The sequence below is a fragment of the Molothrus ater genome, chromosome 4, assembly GCF_012460135.2.
Source record: "Molothrus ater isolate BHLD 08-10-18 breed brown headed cowbird chromosome 4, BPBGC_Mater_1.1, whole genome shotgun sequence".
Taxonomy (NCBI): domain Eukaryota; kingdom Metazoa; phylum Chordata; class Aves; order Passeriformes; family Icteridae; genus Molothrus; species Molothrus ater.
In genome coordinates this window covers 16,100,007-16,124,026 of record NC_050481.2, presented here as the reverse complement: position 1 = coordinate 16,124,026, position 24,020 = coordinate 16,100,007, and the positions used below count along the sequence as shown (strand labels likewise).

General features: G+C 44.7%; 1 protein-coding gene across 2 annotated transcripts in view; it reads left to right on the top strand.

The window, feature by feature from the left end:
- The first annotated feature begins 4,136 nt into the window (after positions 1–4,136).
- The window catches only part of AFF1 (ALF transcription elongation factor 1), a 67,338-nt gene continuing 47,454 nt past the window's right edge, over positions 4,137–24,020 (top strand). For both annotated transcript variants that reach the window (XM_036382021.2, XM_036382020.2), the window contains exon 1: positions 4,137–4,290. In XM_036382021.2, coding sequence (XP_036237914.1) covers positions 4,274–4,290 — 17 coding nt within the window. In that variant the 5' untranslated portion in view covers positions 4,137–4,273. The remainder of the gene's footprint in view (positions 4,291–24,020) is intronic.

Genomic DNA, 24,020 nt, shown 5'->3' with positions numbered 1-24,020 from the left:
AGGTTTAAATCTAGCATGCTGTCCTTTACCAAACAACTGATGCCTTTTGTAACATGAATCTGTTGAGAAATTATCAGTGCTGGACACTGGGTCTCAGTGGGACCCTCATGCAGATGTAAAGCTTAGGGTACAGTGCTTGCAGGAACAATTCTTTGGAAGTTCGGACAATGAAGGTTTTACACACATATAACTTGCAAAATTTATTATTCTGTCCCTGCCCAACCCTCCCAAGGATAATTTTTATGCGGTTTCCATTTGTTTCTCATTTAGATCTTAACAGCTGCCAGTGTGCTATACACTTATACCACCTGCTATCACTCTCCAAATTACATCTATTTTTTTTTTTTTTGGCAATACATCTGCAAGGAATGAACCTTAACTTGTGAAAGTTCATGTGCGTTATGGAACATTTTAAGGCATTCTGAGTGATAAGTGAGTAATGCCAAGTAAGATGATGGAAATTGCTCCTGTTGGCTGCCAAAAGCTAGTAGGGCGTAGCCTCTAGTACAGTCTGGTGCCTGCAAGAAGGTGGTTTCTTTTTAAAATCTGTTTTCTTCAATTTAGATATTGAAAGATGAAGGCTTGTTTTCCTCTCTTCTCAGAAAAGTTTGATTCCTAACATCTGTAGAGCAATTACCTGCATAACAGACTGTACCCAAGTTAGTTTTCTTTCTTAAAGTCAACATATCCTTTTGGTTGTATTCTTCCCTACCCCTTTTTTCAGTGTTGTACTCAGCTGTTTCTTTCTTTGCCCTGCAGCTCCTCTAACCTCACTGCAGCTACACAGGGTGGGTAAGACCCAGTGAAATGCAAGTGCTTTCCAGGATTTGCCCAGCAAGGATGTGCTCCTGGCAGTCAGCTTTGCTTCTGGAAAGTGCTAAGGTTAAGGAGGTGTAATAAAACAAGTCTAGAGGGAAGTGCTTTGCTGAATCAGGGTTAGCAGAGAGTTTTGCTGCCTCAGCCTTCTTCAGACTCATCATTTCTCACAGCTTCATTTACCTTGTTGAACTGGTTTTTGTGTGTGCTTGCCTGGATGGGTTTCTGAGTTTTGCTCACTTTCCAACTCAGCTTTGGAGGCAGGAATTTGAGGATGAGATTAACGAACTCCTCCAAATATGTGGAACTCTTGAAACCCTGTGCTTTATGGTTGTAGCCCTTGCTTTACAGCACCAACACACACATCTGCAGTATGGCTGGCTCCTAGCCTACCCGCGGGGAAAGGCACAAGAGAATCAAGCCCTTGGCAGGCTTGTGTAGGGTTTGGGATTGGCAGAACACAAGCAACTCCGCAGGTGTGTAGCCTCTGGCTCTCTGTAGAGGCAGCAGGGGGATGCAAGGCAGAAGGGCGCTGACAGCCAGAGGGGCTCAGGGGTCAGGGATTGTTCCACCGGGCTGGGGCAGCAGAGCCTTTATGGAGCACAGTCCTTGCCTCCCGACCCGCTGCAGAAGTGCCCTTAGCAAATGAAAGGCCACCCACGGCTCCCTCAGGCCGGGAAACACAATATCCACTGGACCCTTTTCACCTCTAAATGTGAGGGGCTCATCGGGGCAATAAACTGCAGTGGTAAGATGGATTCCTTGTCAACAGGGCTGGGAGAACACATGGTAATTAAAGGACAGCAGGGACTCCTGGAGAGTGAAGGTAAAGGGGTGTGTCTGTTTAAAAACCTGATGCAGTGCAGTGCAATGAAGTGTTTTGAGCAGCATGGTAAGGGCATGGATTTGACCTATTTCTGTGTATAAACAAATAACATGTTTTACTCTACAGCAAATGTGTTTCAGGAAAGCTTACTGACCATGTCTTTATTCTAATGATTTTACTATTGCTTGGTATGTGCTCCTTCTTCATTGGTACTCCATGCTTGATTAATTGTTTCACAATGCCACAAGCTTCTGGCATTTGTCCCACAAACTTAATGAATTATCGTACCTTTATTACGATAATGCCATGCTCTATTTTTTTCTGGAGTTAAGGGATGCTGCATTCCCCTTCCTGAACCAACACCTGGGTATGGCCAGCACGGTTAGTGGTGAACAGAGAGATCCCATCTTCCTTCTACAGGCTCTGCTGTAGATGCTGTGGGTAAATTTTGTGGCAATGCATCAGTATCTGCACCTTATCTGGAAATAATGTTGCTTCATGCTTGAAAATTCTGGATCTTTTTTTTCTCTTTTCTTTTCTGTTGAAATGTCCTTCTGTTCAACATGTCCAGATACAGGTAGGTCTATAAGCAGGTGAGAGGGGACTTAAAAGAAACATAATGTACCCACAGCCTGTGCTTTACCACCGATGTCTGAGGTTGCCAGTCTGGCCTTTTCAGGAGTTTGGAATTAAGTAAAAATGGCATCCAGGCTGCCTGCACACCTTTTTTTTTTTGGTTGGATTTGCATTTCTGTGAAGTCTTTAAATCACAAGCTTCATCTCTGGAGAACTCTATTCTCATCCAATGCACAGGTAGATATGAATGGATCTTCAAATATTATACAGCTTAAATAGCATTTGGAATGATGATCACCTGTAGGAAGCCTTTCCTGTTAGGTTTTTAAGACAGAGAGCTCAGTGGTGCATTTCTGAGCTTATGATGAGCTGAGGAGTACAAAGAGCTTATTTTATTGATTTGTTTTGTTTGCATTTTACTTAAGTTTTGCTTCATTTGCAATACATCCTACAAAGACAATGTAAAAAAAGAGGACACTTACATCCCTGATCAGTGACTAGAACCAGGTGAGAAAAGCTGATTTGGGAAACAAGCACAAGGGAGGAGCCAACAGGTGACAGGACATATTCTGACAGAAAGCTTTCCTTGGAGAAACACTGATTATGTCAGATATACAAGTGCTTTTGAAGGGGGCAGGTAGAAAACTGCTAGAAACTTTGGGTGAAAGCAAACAAATTTTTCTTCCTGGAGAAAGCTCAGCTGTTGGGGAAAATCTAGAGAATATTTTTTTTTTCTGTTCTATTTTGTTCTGCCTGAAAGAGCTGATATGAATTTTACTTAATCTCCGAGGAGATAGCTCAGACTCGAGATTCTCATAAAGGTTATCTGGAATAGGAAAACAATCAAGTACAAACCCTCCTCCTGGTATCTGCCAAGTACTTTGACACAAACGGTGCTTTAAACCAGAAAAGTAGGAGGAACATAATGCTGTTGCAGCGTCCGTAGAAATCTTAGACACACACAGTCGTGGAGAAAAGTTGAGGGGACCTTGGATGAATGTTTTTTGCCTGCTGAGTGCTTGGTTAATTCCTAGTTAAGAGCAGTTGCAGGAGCAGTTTGTTTCTATAATTGTGCCAAGAAACACCCAGGGCAAAGGACAGGTATTGCTGCTTTCCGAGCGCGTCTGCAAACCGCGGCCAGGACCGGAGCCCGGCAGAAGTTGCATAACCAGCTTCATCTGCCACAACAAACCCTTCCCCAAAGGTTCTCAGCCTGCAATTCCAGCTCTGGCTCCAGCAGCGCGCTCAGGACTTCCTTTGCCGAATCTGTGGGGACACCTGGGATGCGTGTCTGCAGCTGGGCTCTGTGTTCGCTTCGAAAATTTGGAAACTCCAGAAATTTTGAAAAATTCGTGCCGTTTTATTCTGTCTTTCTAAAACCACCCCCCCCCCCCAAGTAATGATGATGATAATGATAATAAAATAATAAATCCCACATAAACCAGCAGATAAGTGAAGCAGACGCCGCCGGAGCACCCGTGGGGCCGTGGCGGAGGGCAGGGGCCGGCTGCCGGGGCCGGCTGCCGGGGCAGCCGCGGCCCGTCCCGCCCGGCCCGTGCCCTTTCGGCCCGCTCGCCTCAGGAGGGGTCCGGTCCGGGCCCAGCCCTCCCGCCGCCCGCCCGGGCCAGGCCGGGCCGTACCACGAGCGCTCGGCCGGGCAGGGGGAGGCGGGCGCGGGGCGGGCGCGGGGCCCGCTCAGCCGCCGGTCCCGCTGCCCCGGGCACCGCGGCGACACCGAGCGGGGCCGCGGCCCGGGCGGACGGCGGCACCAGGCCCCGCCGGCTGCGGGCCGGAGCGGGGCCGTCCCCCGAGGCCGGGCGGGCCCCCCTCCCTGGCGGCGGCCGGGGGAGGGCCGGGCGCCCGGATGTCGATCAAAATGAGCGAGCTCCAGCCCTGCGCCGGCCGCCCGGGCGGGGGGAGCCGCGGCGCGGCGGCACCGGGCACCGGCGGGGAGGCGGCCGGCACATGGGACGGCGGGCTTCGGCAGCGGCGTAGAGCCTGGACAGCTGCGGACGGAGCTCATGGATAGAGGACGTTTGGCAGGATAACCCCGCGATGGCTGCCCAGTCGAGGTACGGCACTAAATAACTTTGGTGGCGCCCGGTGCATCTGGCTTGGAGCTGGGTTTGTGATGCCCTGGCTCCTGCTCAGGCTCAGCTGGCTGTGGGGCTTTACCCCGAGCCCCCGGTGGGTTTTGTCCTTGCATTTTGTTCACCGCCGTGCCCGCTCCCTCTTCCCAGCGTAAACTTTCTTCCAGCAGGAAAAACAAAGTCTTAATTGCTCCCCGTCAAATCTCTCCCGGTCCAACAAGTTAAAAGCTCCTTGAAACCGATTTCCTTCTCCCCGGTGGACTTGTCTGCTTAAAAGCTCTTTGATTCTGTTCTCGCGTTTATTTGTTTCTGCTCGCCCGTAACCAGCCCGGCGTGAGCGGGTCTGTGTCACTGCCTCCAGCACTGGCTCAGAAGGTGGGGAATGGTTCTGCTGGAATGGGGAATGGGCCGGGGGAAGCAGGTTGTATCTGCTGGGTAGCTGCGAGCATAGAAAATGTTAGGTTACATTTTCTAGGTATGGTTACAACAGAGAAGAGTACGGGAATGAGTTACTTAGTTGCTGTCAGGGAGCAAAATTCAAGCGAAAACGCCGATCTTGGGTAAATACTTTTCAGCTGTGGTTTTAAAGAAGCAGCATTTTGCCTGCTCTCGGGGGAGTTGGGGAGTGTCCTGCCTAAAGTAAATTTCACACTCAGCATGGGGGAGGCAGCTTTTCTTAAGCAGTAGTACTTGATGGAGCAGTGCTATTTAAGGTACCTGTTAAATGCCTTTTAGCCTTTACGATGCCTTAATGGGCATTTCAGAAATGCCAAAGAGAGAAATTCAGTTTTGCTCTTTAGTGCCACACCAAACAGGCACTCTGCTCCCCTTTCCTGCAGTCAGGGAAAAAAACCCATTAAAATGGAGGTGTATCCTACACATAAGTTTGGCACTCACGGTGCATTTTCACAGTGGTGCCTTTCTGCAGGTCTGAAGCCAAGAGTTGGCTTTAAATTACAAACTGGAGAAGGACAGAGCCCTGCGGTTTGTGGAAGAAGCAGGGGAAGATTGATTGCTTGGTTAACAGCTGAGCTCTTCTCCAGCTTCCATGGCCTACTCTCCCAATACTGGGACTATTTTGCATATAGAGTACTTAACAAAAAGGTGAAGATTGAGTTTCTAGCATCTTTTTTTTTTTTTCCTTTGTATCATCCCTTTGCGTGATTTACTGGCCTGCATTATCAGCGTTGCTGTAATAGGACCGCATGCTGGATGCAGCATAAATCCTAGGGATGCTGGCTGGCCCTGGAGCTTGGCTTGGCTCCAAGGCCAGGGACGTGCCTGATGTCTCAGAGGTCGCACAGCCATTCTGCTGGGTGGCAGGAGGCCACGAGGGAGCCGGGTCCCAGCAGTAGCCCCCAGCTTCAGCCAGCTGGCCAAGGGAGGGCAGAGTGGTGCGGGGGCCAGGGAGCCACATCCCTGACCTGTCAGGTGAATGGTGCAGAGAACCAAGTGTTACAGACTGAGTGGCTCAGGCTGAAGGCAGGAAAATGGTCCAAGGGCTGCAACTGTGGGGCTGAATACTGCAGGGCAGGTGGGAGGACTGTGCCCCACACCTGCTATTTGAGACAGACGTGGGGACGAGACATGCACCTGCCATTCTGTACCCTCTTTCCTTTTCCATCTGCATGTTCGCTTTTGCTTTTGTCAGGATGCTGTGAGGTGCTCAAGCTGTAAAACTGGTCAGAGCATTTCAGCACAGTGAGTACAGAGGTTACTCTGTATGCCTGAAGATCAGTGTTAAGATCTCTGATTATTGTTTGTTTTAAGACAAAGAGAGTAGGAGTGCATATGAGCAGCAGAAATGAGTCTGTAGGACAGAGATTGCATTTGCCAGAAGGCCTGTGATGTTTCTGTTTCAGTGGCATAGATCTCCAGGGGGTATCCATTCCATTTAAAAAAGAATGTGTTTTGTGGGTGTGTAGAAGCTTTTATTCAATAGTAAAGGATGAGTTAATATTCACAATAAATAATTAGAACTCTGCTGCATGGGACTGAGAAGCCACATGTCTCCAGAATTCATTTTGCCAAAACATGTCAGGGGGTTTACTCTGCAAGGCAGCTGACAAAAGAAATGGGTGAGCGTTCTGTGTTTATTTGTGCTTTACAAAAAATACAGGCAATTTTTGCAAGCTCAGTAAATTACTGATGAGGTGGTGTGATACTGAGCTCAGTAGTGGTTTGTGTATCACTCTGTGCGAGGCCTTCAGGCTCTCCTCCATCTGCTCACGTTTTCTATTTCTCACATGCTGTTTGCTTTAGCTAGTGAAAGTGATGTGACACAGGGGAGGATGCTTGTTTAGAAACAAGAAAATCCAGCATCCTTTCCTCAGATCCTCAGCAGCTCACCTGGCATTTGGGCTTCACAGTTTTGAAAGGTGGAAGGGTAGGGAAAACAAGGTGATGAAACCTACCTGTTGCTGCTTCTTAGCGTTTCAAAAACTGTAGCGGTGATAACTGAGGAACTGATGTGCTAATGGATGCCACAGGATTCTTTAAAATCGTGATCTTAAGAAATAAGAAATGCTTGCAGGGCGAGTTTGGCATGCTTTGGTTTCAGCTGTTTGAGAATGATCAGCTTCTCCCATTAGCTGCTGCAAGTAGCTTACATCTGGAGCTATTAGCTGGAGAAACCATCCTCCAGTTAGCTTTTTTTTGTGTATAATGTGGGGTTGTGGGGGTTTTTTAAGTTGCTCGCTGAGCCGTAGGTTTGCAGCTGTAGCTTTCTGTGTGCTCCCTTCTGGAGTGCACAGATGATCTGATGCCTGTGGTGTCCCCAGGCAACAGGGCTTGTGTCAGGTTTTTGTGGTGTATTCAGCAACTTGTGAGCAGAAGCAGAGCTGATCTGAATAAGGACAAATTTAGTTTCTTGTCGACGGTGGTGTGATGTTCATCATGTGCCATTCAGCTGCTCTGGGAATATGGCAGGACCCTTGGGAGGAGTGTGGGACAGACTGACAGAGCCCATCATTTCTGCTTCTTTTTTCATTAAAATACCTGCTCTGGTGCAGCAATTGCAGGGTGAGGATCTTTAGATGAATATCTGCCTCTTCTTTTTAAAGATGCAGGCTGCTTTTCTCAGGCTGCTTGAGGTAATTTAAAATTGTCTGTAGACGCTGTCAGTTACACTTATTTACAGTTGGAGGATAAACAAAATACTTTGTTGTTTTGGATGCTAAGAATTTCGGATTGTCTTATCTATAACTTCCTTTTCAGTGTGGTCATGGTTAGCATAATTTCTGGTGTGCAGAACCAATGCAATTTTCAAATCTTTGGACATAGGTGAATACAGTACACAGTCAGAGCAACATGAAATCTGAGTGTTGTGCTGTCATCCCTGCTGGGCTCATACTGCTCTTTCTCCTGAGCCAGCCCTGCAGGGAAGGGTAATGATGGACAGCAGCCTGGGAAAACCTCTGTTTCCATCCCCTAAAGCCAAGTTGTACCAGCTAAACCCAGAAGAGTCTTGAGAGGAGACTGTACTACTGCTCGTTCTGGTAGAAAAAAGGTGATGCTTTGGAGAAATGAAATAAAATGTGACTTTATCTATATTTAAAACGCAGTAAATTCTGAAGAGAGTAAAGCTAAGGCTTTTCCCTGAGGAGAAGCTACATTGAATGATGCAGCTTTAGTTCATTCCGTGTCATTTCACAGCTTTCCAGGCCAGACGTAAAGACACTTTTCATAACTTGTTTGTTTCATGGGTCCTGTTGATACAAGCAACTGCCAGTATTGGTGATGCTGGGTTCCAGTCAGCTGATGGAGGTCAAGAAGGGCTGAAACAATATCTTGTTGGAGTTTGCTTGTCTATTGAAAGCTAAAACATGCCATGAAACCCTGTTGGTTTTACTTGCTACTAGCCCTGCCTGGAAATACAGACCTGTTTTCTCCAGAACCAGATGTCTGGATGATCTATGGCCTGTTTTGTGGGCTGCTGGGGATTTTCAGTTTGCAGTTCCTTATTGCCTGGACTTTCTGAGCGTGGAGTTGCTCTGAGGCAGACCTGCAGCTGAAATACTACCACACAGAAGAGAGAGATGCTCACAGGGAAGTGGATTTTTCAGGTTGGTTTGGTTTTTTTACCAGTAGATATTCCAATTTGCAATAGGCCATTGAAAATTTTGAAGTACATTTGTCATGGCATACTTGAGCTGGTATACAAGGGAATGTTTCCTTAGGTCATGTAATTTTCCTATGTCTGAATCTGTGTTACAAAGAGAGGCCTCTTCTCACAGCTTTTTATGAGAAAATCATTTGCTAGTACAACTGCAAGATGCAGCATGAAGAGCAGGAAACAAGCTTTTAATGAGGTGCATAAATTCTCCTCAGCACTTTTCTTCTGAGAGGAGTCATAGTGAATGATACATGAAGCTTTTAAATGCCTTTAAAATAGAATAGAAAAGGTGTCTCCTTGAAGTTAAGTGGGAATGCTACAATGGCATTGTTTTCCATGAGGTGAGGGCAGTGAAGTGAGGAAGAGTGCAAGGTGTCATCCTAGGAGCTGGCTTCGGTGCTGGGTGGTTGGGGGTGCAGAGTTTGCTTACCTGGCATGACAAAAGAGTTACTGTAGAGATGCACGAGCCTCAGAAAAAAGAGAAAGTACTTTTTCTGTTCAGTCTTGAACACAGCCTGGAGCTTTTTTTACCCCTGTGGTATGTTATAGTGGAAAATGCACTGGCTATTTTATGTTTTGCAGTTTTGGCTGCTGCAGTTCATCTGTGTCCGTGATAAAAAAGGGAAGAGTGTGGGACTGGCTGGGGCAATTATCACTCCCAAATGAGGTGTTACCATAGTAGATTAAGATAGAGCTGCCTCTCCAGCAGAATGCTTTTGTGGGGAACAGACAAGAGCTGCTGTGTGTGCTAGGAGAAGATTTTCCACAGTTGCCTATTCATAGACAATTCAGGGAAGTGAAGTTAAATTCTCTATCAGTACAGAATCAAGCAGCTGTGGGAAGCGGTGAGAGGTAGAACTCTTGTAGCCCATCTTCCCTCTCAGCTGGAGTGGCTGCTGTGTGCAGAGCCAGCCCCCAGCTCAGCTCTTTTGCTGCTGAGGTGCAGAAGTTGTTGATCACCTTAATGAACTGCATGGCTTTTTAAAAAGTGCATTTCTTTTGCTGCCTTATTCTTGTATAGGAAGGGGGAGGTAGCAAACGGGGAAAAAGAGCAGGTGTGTGGGCACAAAACTGCATTTGAGAAGTTGATCTGCTCCTGTTAATGCTCCAGAATTGTCAAGCTGAGGTATCTAGGCACACTTGATTAGGCAACCTTCATCACAAATGCTTCTGGAAGATGTTTGACTTCTGGATTAGTTTAGGCTTAGATATTGTTTGTAGAATTGTCATTTTCAGTTGTTCTGAGTGTTTATTGTACTAGCAACCTAAAGTTTTCATTACTGTTGTTTTTGCAATGTTACCATCAGGTTAAGAGAAAATAACGTCCCTGCTGTAATTTTTAGAGAAAGTTCAACAAGCAAATTGTTAATGGTTAACCTCAGAGACAACAGCAAAACTCATTTTCAGAACTGCAAGAACTGTGGGTTTCATTTCTGTACTTGCAAATAAAAAAAAGGCAACAAAAACCAACCTCAAAAACTCATCAAAAAATAACAAACCACAAAAACACCTATATCACCAGTTCAACCAAAACCTGAGTAAGAAGTATTTTAATAAGAAACAAAAGAGGAAACTCTTGAGCATATGGTAGTATTTTTATTCTGTGTATCTTTGCTTCCTAGAATAGTGTATAAGCTGTAAGCAGCAAGGGATGTATTCAGCAGTGTACGATCAGCTCCTTCATGGCACGGTGTTTAGCAGGTGGTGTGTGCATGTGAGATGTGTGAGAAGCTCCAGTGCACGTGCCTCTGAGCTGAGCTGAGCTGCGAGCACTGCATTTTGAAATACAGCTGTCTGCTTGCATCTGAAATGGAAAGGAATTACTAAAATGTGGAGCAGTAAAGGGATATTTACATCTCTGGAGAACTGGAGACGTGATAAGAAATTGCTTTTGGGTTTTTTGTTCTTCTGCAGTTTGTAAGGTTTTGCTTAAAAAGATATTACTGGCATAATTAATCTTTTCAAGCACAGCTCAGAAACTCTCCCTCATAACTGGTATGCAGCTATTTCTCAATACTCCTCTCCCCCTGTAGGCTATTTTGGAAAAATCATCCTAATCTGAAGGCAGGGAATATTCTGGCAGTTTAGAAGTGCTTTGATGACATTCTTCTCTTTTCCCTGTCCCCAAAACCCTCGGCAGAACAAGCTGTTCTAGGAAAAGTTGTTTTCCTGATGTCAGTAAACCTGTGGCTCTGCTGAGAACAGGCTGTCAGTCTAGAGACCTTTTTCTCTTAGCTTTACTAAAATAACACATGCTAACAGAAAGAGAGCCTGGTTTGTCCCTCTCTGCTGCAGAGCAGGGAGCTTTGCTTGGATTTTTAGAAGACTCCCTTAGAATTGCCACTACCTGGAAGCTGCCATGTGTGTCTGTCTGTCTGTCACTGCAGACCTTCTTTACTGTGAAAAGTGCTGGCACAGCTGAAAGGCAGCAAGTGCACTGCAGAGGTGAGATAACTGTGTTGGCCCAAGTGTGAGCTCCATGATACTGGTGAAGGAGGCTGCTTTTTCTGGCATATGGCTTTTGGGAGGATGGCTGTGAGATGGTGGGTGCAAGCAGTGCTGGCCAAAGAGCTCTCTAGGACCACTGTGTCTCCCTTCTTTGCTGAGACTCTGCAGGTCCCTTGCAGCAGAGTGCTCAGCTTTATCCAGCAGTTAACTTTTAATTGGTCATCGGTTTGATTTTTGGGTTTCTGATTTAATGCATGACATTCTGTAACTTTCATTCTGGAAGCAAGATGAACAAGTGCCTTAATATTTAAAGGGAATGTGATCACTTTGCTGAGGTTTTGGAACACTGTAGGTGATCTTTATCTGTTTGCAAACCCTTATCCATTTTACATGGACTGGCTTCAGCAAACTAATAATAGGCTCTCTTTGCTTAGCTGGGTTTGTGGCCCTCCATAGAGGGAATGCCTGCTTCTGTGTAATGAACTACAGGGGTAAAAAAACTACTAGTCCTAGAGCATAAGAACATTCTCTGCAACCACCCATATTGGGGAGAGAGAAAAATAGGTGAAATCATGTGCTGTTCTTTGAGAAGGTCTAATCTGCTTTTAGAAACACTGTAATAATGAGATCTATTATTTGGAGACCTGGGGTACTTCTGCCATTGCAGAAGTTGACTTGTACAATGAGGAATTGAGAACAATAGACCTAAATAACTTCCTAAATTGGCTGGGAAAATTCAGTAACTCAGTGTTTTACATATGAAAAAAGGCTTGGTCATTTAGTGAATTAAGTGGCACAAAGCTTTCCCTTGCAGCTCTCTATTTGTAATCAAAATTAAGAGTTTAGCCAAGGATGGGAGAAGAAAAAACATTAGCAGCTTCAGTCTAGAATTTTCCTCTGAAGATGCCTTTAACTATTTGCTGTTGTTCCCTCCTCCTTCCAAACCAGTTCCGAGCTCTTAGTAGGCAGGTGGGATGACTTCAGCCTTGGTTTTGGTTCCAAGTGAGCCAGCCTCCAGGTGGAGTTTCTGTACCTACCTGAGCATGTCACTGATGAGTATTGCTGTTGTTTGGTGCCATGGTGCACTGACAGTGCAGCTCTGCACAAGTGGGACCACAGTGGAGTAAAACAGATGGATGAAATTGCCAGTCTGCAGAAATTGATAACATTAAAACTTGGCTCCCAAGCTGGTTCTTCCATTACTTAAACATGTGAATCAGTCTGGTTCTTAATGATTTGGAAAGGGTGTTTTCTTTCCAAGTCAGTTAAGTAAACTGGATGAACTGACTGACAGTAAATAGGTTTCTTTCATTACACATCCCTTTTTTCTGCATGTTTGGAGGGACAGACAGAATTTATGTGCAGGGAACCTATTGCTGTTTCTTCCTCTTGCAATATAGACAGCTGATGTAGTGTGGCACTGTGTTTCACAGCCAGAAGCTCCTTCTGTACTTCTTGAATAAATGAAAGCAGTTAGTAATTATTGCACAATCTGGTAACTGCAACCAAAACCTTCTTGGGATCTGGTTTGGCAACTGTATTGGTGTGTGTTGATGATGTTTTGCTATTTGAACAACTTGTGAGAGAATTTATTGTGAAAACTGAGGAGCTGTGCATATTAAACAAACCCTACCAAAACACCCCAAATCAAAGAAGATGATGACCATACACACACACAACCCCCATCCTGTAATGCTTATAAACCCAGATGCAGTCTGGGTTAATTTTTAAATCTAATGAACATTTAGTTGACATTCTGTCCTTTAGGCTGAACATTGGCCAAATACAGTGGTTTCAGTTCTTAGCTAGAACTGACTTTGGTATCTGTGCTGTACTTAGTTATAAAGAGACACGTATGGAGCTCACGGTGTCTCAGCCAGGGGTCCTGTGTTCAGTACTGTTTCCACTCAGCTCCCTTAACAGTGCTTATTCCTGTAACTTTCTGATTTGGCTGTCAGTTGTGCCAGTCAAGACAGTAGAAATAGGAGAAAAGGTCCTATTTTCAACTATAGCAGGAGAAAACATCAAAATCCTGTTTGAAAATATCCCCACTGTCCCCATGGAAAAGTCGATAGAAATGCCATGTAAAAGAAGGTATTGTGAAGAAAACTCTCTTCTGTGTCCCATCCCCATCTTCTGGGCTATTTCTTCTTCCCTTCCCTGTTCCTTTGTTCATCGATTAAATATCAAGTTAATGGTTTCCTTTTGTAAAAATTGCTTCCTTGAAAATAGGCCATCTCCTCCCTCTCAGCCTAATGACGGAAAAGTACAGATGATATTGATATAAGCTGTGTTTACTTTAATGTAACAACTTGAAAGGCTGTTTGTGTACAGTAATCTGCCAAGTGAATAATGGTTTGGTTTTACTTGTTCAATATTTCTTTCTTTCCCCCAGAGAGGGGGAGGTCTGAACAACCAGTAGCAGTTGCTGAGGTTAATAAGATACATTTAAAAGGTCTTTAATTAAGCCATGCAGTTTTCTTAGAAGGCCCTTGAACTATTCTTTCACCCCTTCCTCTTCTGTTTCATGTGGGTGAGTGCAAACGAGATGGGAGTGCAAGGGAGGTGCAGGCACTGACTGGATACAGATCTAGGATCCTGCTTACACACAGCTGAGTCTCAATGGAAAGTAGGAAACCAGAGGAGATTGAAATGGTTTGTGTGAGTTCAGCTGGCCAAGGGTATGCTGAAAGCTGAGGCAGTGGTGAGAATTGATGTGCCAGGGCTCAGCAGGGTGAACACACAAGGTGTTGTTACAGCTGCTGCTCCAAATTTTATTGGTTCCTCTGGGTTTTTCTATGCTGTCCTCATCTGGGGCCAAATTGTAGCCTTCAGCTTGTGCACTGGGTTCCAGCTGATCTACCTCTTCCATATCTTTTGAGAAACTTCAACTGTGTATTATAAGGCAATGTTGTACTTTAGTGAAAAGAGGAATCTATGCTACTATCTAATTTTCTAGTTTCCTTTGGCTTTTAAGTTTTCAAGTCCACTTCAAAAGGGTGTTCCTGGTAAAGAGCTCTGCTTGAGCTTGTGCTCAAAAAGAATTCTTGACCTGGAGCTTTTACACAGAGAATGGGTTTTGCATGTGTATAAGCAAGTGCTCAAAATGGATTCCTGATTCACAGCTTGAAACTGAGGAGTGACAGAAAAAGAGATGTAGAAAAGGGAGGGATATTAACCTTACAATTTCCTGTGTTCTTTCCCTGTTGTATGCATTACTACAAGCTCCACATTTCTAAGCAGGGCTGTTAAGTGAAAAAATGTGGAGTTAAGGCACAATTTGCTAGTTGGGAAGGATTCTAAGAGCTGTTCTGAGGATTAATGGAAGTTTCAAGAAGAACAGAAAAATGCGTAAGTAGTGAGACTCTTTCCTTACTCCCTTTTTTCAAGTGGCTTCCAGAAATATTTGCAGCAAGTTTTGCTTTGCAGAATTTTACTCTTTTTTCAGCCCATGTTTAGTCACTGTTGTAACCAAGAAATTGGGCAAGATGGAAAAGTTACTGAATGTGTTAAAAAGTGCGTGTGGAGAATGTTATCCCATGGTTCCAAATTACTATGATCAACTTGCATTTTCTTGAAAATACCTAGCTTTCTACAGCTGGCTTGGCTGGATGTTACCTGGGTTATGTGAGGTGCCAGGTGCTGTTGGGGGTGTTACTCATTGTGTTTGTGGATGTTTCATGAATGACTTTCAGGGCCAGCGAGAGAGCACAGAGAGATGAAGCAATCCTGAGTCAGCGCATCCCTGTGACGCTGCGGGAAGCTGGCTGCTGGGACACTGGTTGTTCAAGGGGCTTTCTGTGCTCGGCACTGAGTGTAGCTCTGGGCAGACACTCAGGGCGTGAGGAAAAGTCCAGCAGCCTGCATGTAAGAATGGAAAACCTTCTGCAGGAGTTCGGTGCAGTGGTTCCTGTAGGGCATCTGCTCTGTCCCTCGGTGAGCAGAGCACAGACCTCCTGCTTCATCCTGAGGGCAAGGAGTGGCTGTTGTTGGGATCATGTGTGGGAGGGCAGGGATAAGGAACCCCAGGGAGAGGCAGTGCTGATTCATTCTCCTTGCAAGTCTGTTGCCACCGTGGTGTTGAGGACAGGAACTCATTGGCTGCTGCCATGAAAATAGTCGTAAGGGCAGAGGCTTGGAAGGGCCTTATCAGAGAAGGTGGTTTATTCCCTGGAAGTGCCCTGAGTCACCACTGAGTGAACAGAATGCTGGATGTGCCTGGTGAAACTCCTCATGTGTATTTCTGAGGCATTTTGGTGGGATTTTCCAGCCTTGGTCTCAAGCTTGGTGTGAAATCACCACAGTCATTGCCTGGGCAGATGTGACTTCCTTTGGCTCTCAGGTTTTGCTCCTTGAGCAGATGGTCAGTTTTTATGGAAGTAGAACTTCCTTGACAATTTTGCTCTGCTCTTAGAGGTACAAGAGATGATGCTGTGTTTACAGAGGAATGCACCCACTCACAGGTGTCTGGCCAGGGACTCTTCCCCAGTTCCACCCAATCTCTTGGCAGCAGTCACTCCCCCAACTCCTGATGCCACACGGGCCCATCTGCAGTCGTGCTGCCTGTCCTGTCCCTGGTTTTGGGATCCTGCCTAAGAGGAGGGTCTCTGTGGATCCATGAGCCTCTCCTGCCCATCCTGGGCTGCTTCACCAGACTCTGCCTGACAGGCATCAGCTTGTGAGGCTCCTGCTGTTGCATGAAGTTGTTTGCTCAATTGTTTAACAAAGTGCTTTTAATGGAAACATAAAACCGGATAGAAATACAAAGCCTAATGGAATAATCTCTTAATTGCAGTGCTGTATGTAAATGACTTTTCAGCACATGATTACTGTACTTCCAGGGGGAACAGCAAGGAGGAAAGAATATTGAATGAAAGACACTAAACGCTTCAGCTGCTAAGAATGATGATTTATTGCCAATCTGAGCATCGGGCTAAGCAGGGCAAATAAACTGACAATAGTAAGTGCTTTTGGAGGTAGAAATTGCCTCATTCAGGGTATTCACTGTGTGCAACATGTAAATTCTACCAGGATAAAAGCACAAAGAGTGATTAATTAATAGTGGCGAGATACTCATGCATGCAGTGTCCTTAGGCAACCCAGAAAAAGTATTAATCAGCACATTGCCCAATTATTGGCAGATAACTCCTGGTATGTAGTAGTTTGCTACTTCAGCTAGAAAATACATTGTCCCTCTGCCTCCCTGTAAAAATCATGGGGTTGCTGTATTATGTGGTTCACAAAAAATACTTCATGTTTTTAGACAGCCAAGCAGATGTGCTCAGAGGCACATTGACTTATCATGTCAATGATAATGCCTTTCAAGATACAGTAGTCCTTAGAGAAGCTGTGTCCATCCTTCAGATGTCTCACCTAGGTTAGGCAGCAGCAGGTGAAACAACTCTTGGGTGGGTATTGAGCTGGCTGTGGATGTGGTGTACAGCTTTCCAGAATAGGGCATGGTTAGCAGGGAGCACGTTCTCCAGGAGCACTCAGGTGCTGCTCAGGGAGGCGAGGTAAGTGCTTTGGAATTGGCCTCGCTGGTTCCCAGCAGCACTCCCCTTTCCCAAGGTGTAGTTCCTTGTACAGGTAGTTCCTGGATTCCCAGTGCTGCCTTAGGCAAGGATGCCCGACTTCACCTGCCTGCAGAAGCCCCTGTGCTGCTCAAGCATTTCCTGGCACGTCTGGGACACGCCCGGTGCCCGCTGGGCTCTGCCAGGCGCACACAGATGCAGACCCAGCACCAGGCTTGCAGCAGGCAGCTCAGAGATTTCCAGTGTTTGCAGTGGCCTCGGCAGTGCCAGAGCCGTGCTGCTGTCCCGTGGGAACGGGAGCTGGCTGTTGATTTGGTGCGAGCCAGAGGGTGATGTTCCCACTGCCTGCATGCAAGTGTGGCTAATGATGCTGGAGCTGAGCACTTGCCTGCTTCCAGCACCAAGGGAAAATAGGTGCTTTTTAAACAGAGGTGCAGGTGATGTGGTGACAATGTGGCTTGTGTTTGTTTTGGTTTGGGTTTTTATTGTTGTTGTTTTGGTTTGGGTTTTTGGTTTTGAATTGGAAAAACAGAAATATGTTGAATAATTTTGTACAGAATTGAAGTGGGAGAGTATTTGTATCCAGTTTATTATTATTCTTTAAAGGGATAGTTTTTTGTAGTTGCTAAAAGTAACAGCTTATGTAAACGTTCTTAAAAAGCAGGAAAAAGGAAAGATAAAATAATTCAGAGTGTATTTTGGAGGGGTATGTGCTTTGCAGTGTGCATTAGGCATGCATCAGTACCTGCCTAATGCACCCTGTCATGGATTATTGCTCTTGCTTAGATTGAACACTTGCCAAGTTCTTTCAGAATGACAATGAGCTGCTTTGTTCAGGCTGATGATTCGATTGCAGTTTGAAACTCCAGCACAGAGAGGTAGTCAGCTACAGAGCATGTGCACCTCTTAATAAAATGGAAAAAAAGATACAAACCATAGGAAAGTTAGCAGGCCCTTCTGTGTATAGATGAAAAAAATTAGAAAAACTTCTGGAATAATTAGAATCTGGCAGAGAATGCAGGAAAGGTTTTTAAATAGGCTTTTCAGCATATAAACAGATCTTTTCAACAAACATTGCTAATCTCGTTATGCTTCTACGTAGTCCTTGCTATGCAGATAAGACTTGTCCAACCTGTTACTTGGTACATGCTGTTATGTAAGTGAAAAACTCATAAGGATAGGAAACCTTTCTTTCATGCATGATGTGTTTGCTGCTAATTCCTATGAAAGTATGAAAGAATTAATCTCTTTCATATTTTTAAACTTTTCTTAATCTCAATTTAGTTACAGTACTATCATGTTCTTAGCATGTTAGATTTGATTTACTCAGTTGTTTAGGAAGGATTTACAGTAAGAATGTTTCACAAGACATTGCTCTTGTGTTTAATAGGTTGCAGGGGATTAAAGATTCAGGAGGCAGAGTTGCACATATCCATATTTCTGAGACAGTTTCAAATGCTCATATTTGCAGGTTTTGCTTTTGATATATCTCACAGCAAATTAAACCACTGATAGCATTTGATGTGTGGAGCTAATTCTTTGAACAGCTTCAGGTTTGCAGTCGGGAAAGGAGCAAGTTCTCAGGCTGATGTTACATTTTACACACCGGGCTTTGAGCTGCATTGAGCTGTCAGCTCCAGGAGCCTGTGTTGTCTCTCGGCTGGGATGGTCACAGAGGGAAGAAAGGAGGACCCTTTGGACTGTGCAGGAAATCTGAGGTGAAAGGCTCTTGGGCTCTGCAGAGGTCTCACTGCCAGCCCTTTCAAGCTGTCTGACAGCATTTACAACAAGCTGGATGAAGTCAGCTCTTTAAGAAACGGGGGTTTGGGGATGGCTGAAGGGAGCCAAGCCAAGCTGAGCTGTGTGTGAAGCAAGAATGTGGCAGTATGTGTAGGTTGAGGCGCCTGTGGGCCACATGGCAGAGTGACTGATGGAATAGGAGCTGCTTGTCAGAGCATGGACAAGGTCAGCTGATAGCAGGCTCCTGGGGAAAAACCAGTGATATATTCACTTGGCCAGATGTGCAGGGATGTGGGGAGAAGTGTTGTGCGAGAAGGGATTTAAAATGCACAGCCATGAAGCAGCTGCTCACTAAACATTTCAGGTTTTCTTCTACAAACTGTGTATCTTGTTGAAATTCTTTTTTTACTGTGGTGGAGAACAGTAATGTTGGGATTTTTTTAGTAGCATTTAGGAAATTCTATAAAATCAATGAACAATAGGCATGTCCACTTGAATAATTTTAATGTAGTCCTAAAATAGAATATTTACTGCTTTTGACTTCCTGCACATGCAGTAAGCATTTCAGTATCCTCTCAAAGAGCTAAGGTAGTAAAATAGATTGTAAGATTTCAATCTTTGATTTAACTTGAAAAATTATTTGACATAGAAAATTAAACATTAATTTTCTGAAATTTAACAGCTGCTATCACCTGGATTGTTATTTTTCTTTTTTTACATTGCTGTAACTTGCTTTTTATCTTAAGGCCTTTTAGCTGAGAGTTCTTTCAAAGCTTTATCATTTTTATGAGGATACTGGAGAAACTGTAACTGGGTTGGAGCGGACCATGGGCTTTGCTTGACTGAATATTTCTGTGCTACATGAGGAATAAAATATTTGGATATCGGGTGGGAAGAAACAGTAGGTCTCAGCAAGCATGGCTTAATTTCCTATAACCACTAAGGTGGAAATATGTGTGAACCAAAATGTTGCAATTGTGTGAAAAAATGAATTTAAATAGATCTGAGAAATTAATATGAACGGTAAAAATGCTTTTTGTTGATCCCTTAATTATTTGGTTCCTTTTCAGATTGTACTAGTTTGCAACAGCCTTTTTACCTAGTTTCTCATGGTTTGCCAGTAAAGAACATTGTATTAGAGCATTTAAAAAAATAGAAACCTGATTTCATTTTTGCATTCTGCTTTCTGTGCATTACTACTGCAAATACACAGTTCTCTTGCTGCCTTTAAATCTATTGATTTTATTGAACAACAAGAACAGCAAAAAAGGTATTTCAAGGCAAAAGCAAATTAACAGGTAGGATAGGTTTTATGTAAGGTAGAATGTAGGTTGTACCCTATGCATTTTCCCAGGCAAGCCTCCGGCAGTTCATCCCAGGTGCTGGATTTCTGCCATTGAGATGAGGAATTCAGAGGCAGATGGGTACAGTGGGAGATTTCATGCACCACTTCACTGAAGAAAGCCTTCAGACTGCTCGGGCAGCAGCTGATAACCACTCCTGACTATTCAAGTGTGCCTTGTCAGCGTTAGAGACACTGATATTTTGCTACTGGTGGGTGAGTTAATAAAACATCACCATCCTGCTGCTTTTTCCACTGGGGAACACCTTCTCCCCGTGCTGGGCAGTTGTGCACACGTGTACATGCTCTGAAAGGATTGCTGCTCACCATGTGGTGGTTACCCTGCTCCTGTGCTCAGGCAGCTGATTGAAAGAGCCCTGCCAGAAAGATTTGGCTTAGAGATAACAACTAAAGCCGGGCACTGAAGTGCAGAGTGCTGGAGGATCTGGCCAGGCTTAACAAAACTTGAGATTTGGCATTCTTCTACCGATTTTACTTCAGTCACATAATTTTCCTGAGCTGGAGTTTGTAAGACAATGAGTTAAATTTGTTTACATGTCTCAGGCTGACTTAAACAATCAGGAGAAATGCATGATGTTTTTTATTGTAAGTGACATGTAGGTAATCAAGAGGAAGAAGCATTTTGGGAGGGAGTAATGCTGCAGGGCAGTCCATTGCCAAGTAGTGAGAGGTGTTCCGGGTGCTGTTGATCCTGGTGGAGAGCAGAACGTGTCAAGCTGAGTCCTCTAATGGGTCTATTCAACTTAATTTTTCTTGCTGCCTGCCTACTACCTGAACACTGGCTTAATCCAAATTGCCCCCGTGCTGCTCTGACATGGCCACTTGTGAGTTCAAGTCTACATGCTCAGTTCACGGCACTTGCCAGGTGCTTTACCTCCGTTTTCATTAAGGGAGAGCTCCAGCTCGCAGCAAGCTCCAGGTGCTGCAGAGGCAGGGAAGGTGCCTGGAACAGTTGTGCAACAGCGGCTGAGACACAGGGCCTGGTGACCCTGCTGTGCCAGCATCCTGCGCTTGCCCTCTGGCAAGTCTGGAATAATGCCAGGTTGCATTTTGTGGATGAGAGACTCCGTGACTGCAGCTGGCTTTTAAATCCATAAAAATGGGAAAAGGTCACTTCTGAGAAAATCGTGGGTGAGTCAAAGTCCTCTCTCGGTTGGAGCAGGATCTGCTCGGCAGGGAATGCCGATTCTCCGTGGAAGCGGATTCTCAGACAAAGGCAGGATGTAGCAGGCTGTCAGAGGGATCTGGGTGTACCAGCTGAGCCTCACCAGATTGGCCCTGGCTCCTCTGCGCGAGGAGGCACTTGGAGCTGTGTGAAAATGTTTGCTCAGCTGTGCAGCAGAGCACTGTAGATGAGTTAGAGGCAAACTGATGCTTCCCATTTTGCTACAGAGAGTGAAGTTTAGAATAACTTAATTTTCAGTGTCACCTCTGCAAAATAAACCCATTGGGGCAGCTGTTATATCTGTATCCTGACAAAGGTAACTTTTTGATCCTTGCTGATGAGGTGACAAGAGACCTGGATGGGCTCCTCTTGCCTGCAAATGCTGCTCACTTGGAAATTCAGTCTTGTCACGGTTGGGTTACCGCAATCAAGGCTGCCTGGTGTGCAGCTATGAGAGGGCTCTTAAAATCTGGGGAACTCGCCCTGGACTCGGATCCCATCCGAGGCTGCGCTTCTAGAGCTGCTCCTTCAGCTGCAGCCAAAGCGCCAGCAGCTTGGATTCTCTCTTGCACACCTGATCCCTGAAATAGCACCGGAGTTGCGGATCTTTACTCACCTAGCCACAAAGACACGCATGCCTTCGGGGCTGCATGGCAGTCAGAGCACTCACGTGGCTGCAGGAAATCCTGGGATGTGTGCCTGAGCCTGCCGCGTACAGAACGCCTTGCACAGGCGAAGTGGTCAGGATTTTTCATTACACATACCCGGTGATTTAAATTTTTCACATTTCCTGCTTTGCCTGCCACATCCAGAACAAACAAAGCCTTAAATTCATCAACTCCTTGTCTGCTTTCCTTGTAATTACACTTCACACAATCACACCTTCTTAAAAGCCCTTCTAATATATTTGCATTTAAATGGAGAATGACAGCTTTCGTGTTCCCCGTCTAACTTATAATTAACACCTTTTCTGACTGTTCTATTAACGTCACCTACATGGGGAGAGGCTGAAAGCCTGGGTTACTTTAGAGACTTCATTTCTGCAGCAACACAAGTGCAGATGCTGCCTCTTGGTTTGCTCAGGTCTTCGGCTGTGGCACCATAGTTATGTGCTCTATAATTGTCACATTTTTTCAGATTTCCTAAGTTGCTGTTGTTCGTGGCAGTTTATGACTAAATAATAGATTTTAAGCATTTCAGGGTGTGAGGGAAAGTCCAAGTCATAAACTTTTCACTTGTTTGCCTTTCTTGAGTAGGCACAAAAAAGGTCGTTACTGTCAGATATTTGCATCTTTTGACAAATCTGCTTTTTCCTCTTTTGAGACTTCAGTGGTTCCTGGACCACAGGCTGAGAAATCTTGGGGTGTGTTTTTAAGTGCATAGCCATTTGCACTGGGGTTTAAGTTGAGTCTATGAAGGATCTGTCATGTTTGAAGAACATCTGAGAGTTCCCAGTTCCTGCAAAAGTCGCTGGGCGCTGCAGGGGCTCAGTTCTTAGGAAAAGATCAGGCTTACTCCTGGGAACTGCTTGATGATCAAAGGCCTATTGATGCTGAAAGGAAGCAAAAGCCTTTTAATGGCTGAGTAATGAATATAATTTTAAACTTGGCAACAGTGGGAGGAAACAAATAAGTAAGAATTTGAACCCAAAGATTACCATAGGAGAGGCTGAGTGAGAAGATGATTAATGTTACAAAAGTAGAACTTTTTTTTTTTTCTGGCAATGGCCAACTTAGCTTCTACTTAAGCAAAGTGGCAGTTCCCTTCTGCCTGTTACAACATCCCAGCCTTCTCTGCTTCAATTTTTTTTTGTGTAACCTGGAGGGTTATGTGTTTAAAACATAAAAAGAGGTGTATTCAGGATCATTATTCCATATGCTTTGAAGGAAAGGTTGCAGCAGTGCTGCATTTTCTTGGAACACATTTTTTGTCCAAAAATATTTGATGGGAGGTTTCTTACAGTCATTGTAGATAAACAGGTGGGCTGTGAGGTCTTGATCTCTTGCTCAGTGGGTCTGATACCCCTGTCAGTAAACAGGGCTGGATAGATGTGATGAGTTGAAGGAGCTAGAGGAGGCAAAACCTTGAAAAGCTAATTCCAATTCATATCACTTGAGTGTGAAGATATGTGTTTTTGGGAAGCATGTACCAAAGCTGATTGATGAGGATGATGCAGAAAATAATTGACTAACTGTACCATCTGTTGTACTTCTACCCTGTGTTTTTCTCTTACCACTTGTGTGTGTTCAAATTGTGTATTTTCTGAGAAATAGTGTTTGATGTGAAACAGAACTTAAAAGATTCAGCAAGTCACAACTTGTCGATGTCTCCATAAAGGAAAGGAAGCAAAGGCTGGGACAGGGAGTTTTTGATGCTGTTTGGTATTAGCTGTAGTGTTGTCCTTCCATCTGCTTGTGTTGCACTCACTGTCAGGCTGTGTAGGTGATACCAGTGTGAGAGCTGAGCACAGCTGTGATGCTCAGGAGCTTTCTGTGCCATGACTTTATCCATGTTTCTTTTCAGGCTGGTGGGCTGATGAAAGAAACTGCATATTTAATCTTTGCAGATGTGATCTTGGCTCTATAAATTGTGGTAATTTTTCTGTGGAGATTTTAATAGGAACTGAGCCGGGGTGCTGCAGCAAGGCTGTTTAATCTCTGTTTAATTGTTTTCGGGGATGATGTGTCTTACCTTAAGCAAAAATATGTCTCTCAACCATGATTAGCATTTTCTCACATTAAAAAAGAGTCAACGTTAATGACAAAACAGCTTAAATAAATTTGTATTTTCCTGCAGTTGTACTAAAATGAAATGTTGTGTTTCAGAGGAAGAGGTTTTGCATGTTGAGAGGGAAGTGTTCTCTGTGTGTTTGCTTTTTAGCCTTTTTCCACATTCCTTCCTTGCTCCTGGATAAGTCCTTTTTTTGGGAGCCAGTACTAGATCTTATTACAATTAAAGCAGATTTTTATTTTAATTTCATTTTCACTCGGAGAACACAGGGCACATAAGAGGCAGAATTTCTTCCTGCACCAGTCTATTTTTTGAAAATGTTGTCATGGTCTGGATTGTCACATATCAGCATTTGAATCTATGTAGTAAGGGCTGGCATGTCACTGAGAGCAGCTTCAGAGCACGTCGGCATTTTATGGCTTCTGTTACAGACCCAAGTCTGGATGATGCTGCGGATCAGGGCGTGTGCCTTGCTGAACTTCCTGAACCAAATCCCTTTTTATGGGAGCCTTCACCTTGGGCTTCTTTGAGCCTAGCAGATTCCTACTGTTTCAGTCTGTATCAAAGCACTATTTGGGTTTTTTTGGGGGGTGGAGGTGATCTGTGCATGTATCCCCT